Source organism: Bidens hawaiensis, unplaced genomic scaffold, assembly GCF_021521415.1.
Source record: "Bidens hawaiensis isolate Kalapana, Puna unplaced genomic scaffold, B.hawaiensis_p1.1 tig00001412_1, whole genome shotgun sequence".
NCBI lineage: Eukaryota > Viridiplantae > Streptophyta > Magnoliopsida > Asterales > Asteraceae > Bidens > Bidens hawaiensis.
In genome coordinates this window covers 2,048,556-2,056,831 of record NW_027491079.1, presented here as the reverse complement: position 1 = coordinate 2,056,831, position 8,276 = coordinate 2,048,556, and the positions used below count along the sequence as shown (strand labels likewise).

Here is an 8,276-nt window from a genome sequence, read left to right as displayed (position 1 = left end):
ATAGAAATGCATTTATATAAAGGAATCATATGAATGGTAGAAGAAGGAATACATTTAGTTTTGTATAAGGAAGGTTTTAATTTCTTTATTTTAAATTTAAGTTGAAATATTTATGAACAAAAGCTTCAAAGATAAAGTGCCAAATGGCAAAATATTAGGCCAATTAAAGGTAATGTGGTTCAATCACATTTTTGTTTATTATAATAGTGGATTGCAACAAAAACAAACCTATAGGTATTGAATTCAGTAATTTATCATAACAAATCACTTAGTTCTACTTTTTAATTGATGAGTGGTAAATTAAGTTTGGGAACCAGGGTTTGATTTGCTTACCCGCAGCTAGAGGTGTGCAAATAAACCGGTTAAGCGAACCGGCCTGAAAACTGAAACGAAACCGAACCGGTTTGAAACCGATTATTTGTAATTTTCTCCATCAAAACCGGTTCCAAACTGATTAACCGAACCGAAACCGGCCAAAAGCGGGCAAAAACCGCTCAAAACCCAAACCGAAACCCGTACCATGGTAAGAAACCGGTTTCAACCCGAACCGAAATCGATCATAAACCGGTTTTGACTTTTGTCAACCAAACCAAACCGGTTTTAACCCAAACCGATTTTGAGTTTTAATCCGGTTTGTGCACCTCTGCCAGCAGCTGCGAACGAATAATTTTGGTTGATATCATGAGTATTGTTTTGAGTTCCGTTTCCTAACATGTTATGCGTTCATTATGTACTAACTACTGACCACAAGGATTTATCCTTATTTTTACTCAAATATGAATTTTGATGAAGTACATAGCTTGCATGTATTTTTCATTATTTGTTTTTTTGAACGACTAAATTATTTGCAAACTACATGGTTTAAACCTATGACTACATGGCTTACATGTATAGGTTTAGAAATTAGAACATACAATAGGTACAATGCTTATTTAGTCACAAGAATTCGTTAAAAGAAAATTAAAACTCATGTCAACTAGCTTGTCAATACCTTGCTAATCAATTAATGCATGGAAATAGGTAACTCGTAAATTTTGAACTTCGAGAGGTTACAGTAAAAAAACAGTTGAAGTCGGATTATAATATGAGATCTTTACTAGAGGAGATCATATGCTTACCACTTCATCGCCTTTTAATGTTTAGGTGCGATTAGAATGATATTAATCCATAAGCTGAAAAGTTAATATGTTATATTCTTTGTGGCTCACCGTTTGCTGTTCATGCCCCTCAGTTTTGCGAATTAGAAGTCTCTTTCTCAAGACGGTCCATGGTTAGTTTTAGCTAAATGATTTTTGAAGTTATTGTTAAATTTGTTTTTGACTTTGTGGTAGTATTTGACAAAGACCAGTTTGTTGTTAACTACAGAAAGTATAGAAGATATGTTCTAAATAAAAAAAGTCAGTAGGTTTAACTAACATATTAAACTGGATCTAAATCATCTTTTTTAACAACTTTTGTTTGTTCAAATTAAATAGTAACACTTTTAAAAAGCTGCTTTGTCATGCATGTTGCAACTGTGAAAAAGTTGCTTACAACATTTTACTTTATATACAATTTATATAATCAAGCTATCTAGATCAAACACCTAAACCTCTAAAATGCATCATTTTTGTAGAAAAAAATATGTATTTTGGTACTTCTAAGTTCAACATAAAAAGGTATACAATACTTTGAAATCAAAAAGTTACGTATACATTGAAAAAGCTTTTAATAATCCAATAAAATAGGGATATACTAAAAATTAATATCTGATTTTTAAAAAAAAAAATATTATTTATAATTATGAAACAATTTTATAGTAAAAAATAAACGGGTCATGGGTCTCATCAAACCCAGATAGTTTTTAAACGAGGTATAACATTTCATTAATTTGTGAAACCCTTTAATCATCAAACCATAAGTTTTCCTTATAATAAATAAAATTAAAATACAAAAAAATATATAAATGTTAGAAACGTAAAATATAAAACAAACCCTAATTTAATTTCTCAATATGGATTTAGTTACATTAGTGATTCTTTTTTCTTTTAAGTTTAACTTAAATGAAAAGTTTCGCAAAATAATATCTAAATTATAACAAATGAACATAAACGAATAAATATAAAAATTAGATAGATAATCCATTCAACGTTTTATTAAAAAATCAACATAACCCAACATCAATTAATCAAAATAGGTTCAAATATATTATTAACTTCTTACAATAAATAAACTAAAATAAAAAAAAATACATTCACAAAATTAGAAACGAAAATTTTAGAAATAAAAATTTTAAACAACCCCTGTAATTGCTTTTAAATAATACCCATGATCAAAACTATATATATTTCTCTCTCATAATCCAACTAATTATATCACACTCGCACCACGAATTAACTGGCTGCTATTTCCCCCAAAACGTTTACCAAATCGAGTTATATACAACAACTATCACGAATCCAATAAAATCCCATGCATAGCAAAAGCTTTAGTTGGGTCCAGGAACAATGGAGTGTAGACACACCATACGACTCTATCCCATAGAATAGAGAGCATGTTTCCAGGGAGCACCACTCCAAACATGATATATGGACAAGAAAGGCCTGCCAGACAAAAAAGAGTGCAAAATATATGTCATGAATCTAAGTGACAAAAACGATACCTGCATGCAGTGTACTAGTGATAGAAGATTAGTAACTACCAACTACTGAAGACATGACACTAAAGTATAATAGTAACGGATAAAACATACAAAGAAAAACGACACTTGAAAGCTAACATGCAAAAGCTACCTGCAGTCTAGGAAAAGCTATTTCCTAAAAAAAAAACTAGGAAAACGCCTAAAGATCCATAGCCCTAATCCTATATTTTCAAGAAGTCATATCCCATACCATTTTCAGAAAGAGGTGAAAGCCTAGCAAATCATATGCCTAATCCGCTATCCCAAGTTAGTTAAGGTCTACCTCCACCTCTCTTCCCCTCCACAAAGAGGGTTTCTACAGATCTAAGTGGCACTATTGTTGATTTCATCTTCACATGACCAAACCGCTTCAATCTCCCCTCCCTAATCTTATCTGAAAAACTAGTGACCCCTAATCTTTCCCTTATAACCTCATTTCTTATCTGGTCCATTCTTGTGTGCCCACACATCTACCGGATCGAGTTATATGTTGTTATAAATCAGTTATTCAATATAATATATAAAAGCATGTGATGGAATAATTCTTATAATAAAAAGAACTTATATTGTCAAGAAAATAAGACGTGTAGTTCTTGTAGTTGATTTCTCTGTAAAGGATGATCACATGCAGCTCTTGTAGTTGATTTCTCTGTAAAGGAAGATCGGGCAAATCTTCTTCAGTAAAGCATAGTAGGAGGCCAAGGATGGTATATTCGTATATCGTGACCCTATATATTTTAAACTTAACCTGTCTGTCAAAACGTACGGTGGATGATTCTGAATCTAAAAAAGAAAATAAAAAAACATTCACGTGGGAATGTGTGATGATTAAAGATAATGTTAATTATTTTGAATTTAATTTTTATATTCTCTCTAATTATTTTGATTACACTATATATATATCCCAACACAAAGGTGCTGTTTGTTTTTTAAGAGGTAAAATGTCTACAGTCTGCGGACCACATCTGCAGAAATCTGTAGCAGAAGAGGTGGACCAAACCTCTGCACTCCGCAAGAAAAAGACTGTTTGTTTTTTAACGTCTGCAAACTTCTAAAATAAACAGAAATTTAACTAAACAATTTTTTCCAAGAACCAATATTCCAGTGTTATAGAACCAAATAATTTCCAGAAACTCCAATACAAATAATATACAAAACATGTTTCAAGTATACAAAAGAAGTTTCAAAGTACAACAACAAATGTATATATGTTTAAAAATAACATACGTTTCAAGTAATATGCAATAACTTCCCGAACCGATGTCTTCACTATTACAACCCAAACCGACGTCTTCGTACTTGCAACCCGAACTGACGTAGTCATACTTGCAACCCAAACCGACGTCTTTATTTTTGAAGCCCGAATCGATCTTTATTCTTGCAACCCGAACTTTAGTAACCGCCTAACAAAGCGTAATATTACATTAATATAACAAACTAACAAACAATAAACACGTTAATGTATATGACAAAAAGAAACCCAAAACATTCAATATCTAAAGATCTTCATAGACAAAAAGCATTCAACAACATTTCTATTAAAACATATAAATCAATTCCAAGTAACAAGCAACAAGATCTTCGTTAGACCTGAACTTTCTACAAAGTGTTTTTAACTAAAAACTAATTATAATCGAACAATTATGCAAAATTATAATTGAACTAAAAACTAACAAGAATTCAACAAATCAATATTTACAAATTTTTTTCAACTAAAAACCTAATAAGAACCTAATTGAACAAATCAATTAGCAAGAATTCAATTAACAAAAGCCTAATAACCTAATTGAACAAACCAATTAACAACAATCAAACCTAAACATAAACAATTTTTCAAGGTACAAATAAAACCTAAACACAAACAATTTTCAAGGCATAACTCAAGCATAAACACAAACATATTTCCAATGCACAAATCAAACCTAAACAAAATGGATCAAAAAGTAAAACTAAAATGAAACGGGTCAAAAATCAAGAATCAATCGTCATGGGTTTCACTTTAATACACTAATGTCACTTATGACTCGAGCCATTATTAACCAAGTAATTGAAAATTAATCAAGAGAAAATCAAGAATCAAGATTGTAATCTAAAGAAGATCACTTTAATCAAGATTGTAACAAAATATAAAACCTTAACAAACCAAAGAGGAGAAGAGAGAGTCCGACGACGGTTTGCTGGAAAGAGAGAGGCTAACGGAGGCAGGGGGCGGAGGTGAGCGGCGGCGGCGGCTGGAGATGGCCGGAGATGGAGGGGGCAGGTGGCGGCGGCGCACCGGAGGTGGAGGGGCAGGTGACGGCGGCGCACCAAAGGTGGAGGGGGCAGGTGGCGGCGGCTCACCGGAGGTGGGGAGGCAGTGGGTGATGGGATGGAATGAAAGAGGGCTAGGGTTGATGAAATGAAGGGGATGAAAGAATGGAGAAGATGTTACAAGATTTGAGAAGTGGGTGGTCCATGTCTGCGTGAAAAAGAGGGCACGCAGACCTTTTTTAATGAAATGTCTTCTAAAAATCAAACAGTCTTCAAGCCTAAAGTCTGCGCGTGGTCTGCGCGGCGCAGACATAAGAGGTCAGGAAGATCTTCTGACAAAAAACAAACACCACCTAAAAGTCCATGCTCACCTCTTTTCCTAACTTACTTTCTTGTACCACATCCACTGTCGTCTATGATAAACCTCAGCAGCCCAAGATTGTTGGAACAAACCTTAAAAATGTCCGTAGCTACCAGGAAATCCAAATACCTACCGTCTTTTTCCGGTCAGTCTCCTTTATTATTTTCAGGGTCCTGGTTTTCATACACCCTTTGTGAAAAAAAAATATTAACGGTCGTTTCAAGTAAAATGCGGTTTACAGCATAAAGGGTGTATGAAAAAAAGACCCCTTCCATTATCTTCAGAACTGAATATTTGTGACTGCCTCTGAATCTTTTGTTGTTTCCAGGAATCTTGAAGGTATTACTATTTGTCATCGTTGCTGCAAAGTTTTCATCATGGGTTTATGAAGCAGCTGTCCCGCCACCTCCAAAAACGTGTGGATCTCCTGGTGGCCCCCCGATTACATCACCAAGGATACAGCTTCAAGATGGACGACATATAGCCTATGTAGAATCTGGTGTCCCAAAGGATGTAGCCAAATCTAAATTAATATATGTCCATTGCTTCGACTGTAGCAAGTACCTTAATCCTTTTGCTGCAGCCTCACTGGTATGGGTTTCTTTCCCGTCATTCCTTTGCATTTTAAAGCGCCAAAATCAAATCCCAAATCGATAATATAAGAACACGAAACAGTATCTGGATAGCTCCCTAACACTTTTATTATAACGAAGAAAGTATAACTCAAAAAACTTGATTACAACACATACATATATAACCATGAGTACCATGATTCGGTATAAACCCATATGAAAATTTATTATCTTTGATAAGGCGTAATTTTTACAGGAAGTAGTTGAAGAACTAGGAGTGTACATCGTTGCAATAGATCGGCCTGGTTATGGAGAGAGCGACCCAAACCCTAAGCAAACTGTGAAAAGCTTAGCATTAGACATCGAGGAGTTTGCTGATAAATTAAACTTGGGACCAAAATTCTATGTGTCTGGATTCTCTATGGGTGGACAAGTTATATGGTCTTGTCTTAAGTATATCCCTCATAGGTTTGTTTTAAATGTTGATAGTCCTATAAGTTTTAAAGCATCTTTACACTAGTTTTTGGTATGCTTAATTATAAGATGTGTTAAACAGACTCGCGGGAGCGGTTCTTATTTCTCCCGCCGTTAATTACTGGTGGCACAACCTACCTTCAAACTTAACCAACGAAGCATACTCCAGGCTACTTCAACAAGACAAATGGTCTTTACGTGTCGCACATTATCTACCATGGCTGACCTATTGGTGGAACACTCAAACATGGTTTCCTGCTTTTTCGATTATAAGTGGAAACCCTGCTATCATATCTTCAGCAGATATAGAAATTGCTTCAAAGCTATTTTCTACCATGGATCAAAATTTGGTAGTAGCTCTCTCTTTAACTAAAAAGGAGAATATATCTAATTTATACGTATCTTTACCCATAGTCTCCATCTTGCACCAAATCCAGTTTGTCCAAGAAAGCTATATAGAAAATTAAAAGTACATTTGAGTCACATACATGTCTGAGTGAAATAATAAAATTTCTTTTAAATTTTAACTTTTTAATTTGGCCAAAAGTGATTATTTGATTTTGTTATAGTTGGATAGCCAACAAATGGTGTACCGTTTAGTTTGGTAGTCGGCCAAAACACATGATTATATATAAGAGAAGATAAAACATATTATATATATATATTAAAATAAGGTGTCCACAACACAGTTGCAATATCATTTTGAAGTATGTGTATGCGCATAAATCGATAGGGTTTGAAATCAAAACTTGAATTACAAAGAGAGATACAAGCCATATATATAACAAGATCCTACAAAAATACATTGTTAAATTTGACTCCTTAAGTTACATATCCCATTATAAACGCATCAATATACATATTTGTGTTTGTATAACTATATGCTTATGCTACAATTTTTTTTTGTTAATGGAAAAATTGATGACATCACAGGTAATACAACAAGGAGAGTTCGACTCTCTCCATCGTGACCTGAATATTGGGTTTGGAAAATGGGAATTTGATCCACTCGATCTTGAAAACCCATTTCCAAACAATGATGGATCTGTTCATTTATGGATGGGTGATGAAGACTTGATTGTGCCTGCCACATTGCAAAGATATATATCTCAACAACTTGGATGGATCAATTATCATGAAGTCACCAGTGAAGGACACACATATGCATTTAAGGATGGGATGGGCAATACTATTCTTAAAGAGATTTTATACAAAAAGAATTTTTCTTGCAATGGTGTTGACCTGAAAGATTAAGGGTATGTTTGGCAAAACTAGCCGGTAGCTGGAAGCTGGTGACTGGTGGCCGGAAGCTGGTAGTTGGAAGCTGTAGCTGGTAGCTGGAAGCTGTAGTTTTTAGATATATTTAAGTGTTTGGCAGAGTAACTGGATCTTTTAATAAATGTATAAAAAGACCAAAATGGGCATAATAAAAAACAATAATATTAAATATACTTATTTTGGAAGGTTATTTAAGTAATTAAAATACTAAAAGCTTGTAGCTCTTTCTAAACGCTACTAGTTGTTGCTTTAAGCTTTAAGCTTTTTCTCATGACCTAAAAGCTTCAAGCTCCTTCCAACCAACAAGGCTTTTAATTGAGTATGAGCTTTTTCTTAGAAGCTTGAAGCTTGAAGCTTGAAGCCCCTAAAAGCTCCTTGCCAAACATACCCTAAAACGAGGCTATTGGATATCATAACTGTTTGTTTCCGAAGTTTATGGTGCATTGTATTCATATCTCAATAAGAATTAGGAAGTTGTCATCTTTAAAAATTTTGAATGCAACTTAAATTGCGTAATCAAGTTTTATCATATTCTTCTCACAAAACTGAGTTTTTTTAAAAGTTGCTATATAAGGACATGGCATAAGACCGACAAAAATTTTTTTTTTGAACTGCCATCGAATCCTTCAAATGAGCCACCGGCTAAATTCAATTTATTAGGATACACTCATCCTTCGATCTG

At 33.9% G+C, this 8,276-nt stretch overlaps 1 protein-coding gene across 1 annotated transcript; it reads left to right on the top strand.

Annotated features, from left to right (window-relative positions):
• Positions 1 to 4,906: 4,906 nt before the first annotated feature.
• On the top strand, positions 4,907 to 7,570 carry LOC143575004 (uncharacterized). The gene is made up of 5 exons (XM_077059484.1): positions 4,907 to 5,015; positions 5,599 to 5,861; positions 6,099 to 6,310; positions 6,399 to 6,666; positions 7,250 to 7,570. The coding sequence occupies exons 1-5, from the start codon at positions 4,907 to 4,909 to the stop codon at positions 7,568 to 7,570; spliced, it is 1,173 nt and encodes a 390-aa protein (XP_076915599.1).
• The last annotated feature ends 706 nt before the right edge of the window (positions 7,571 to 8,276 follow it).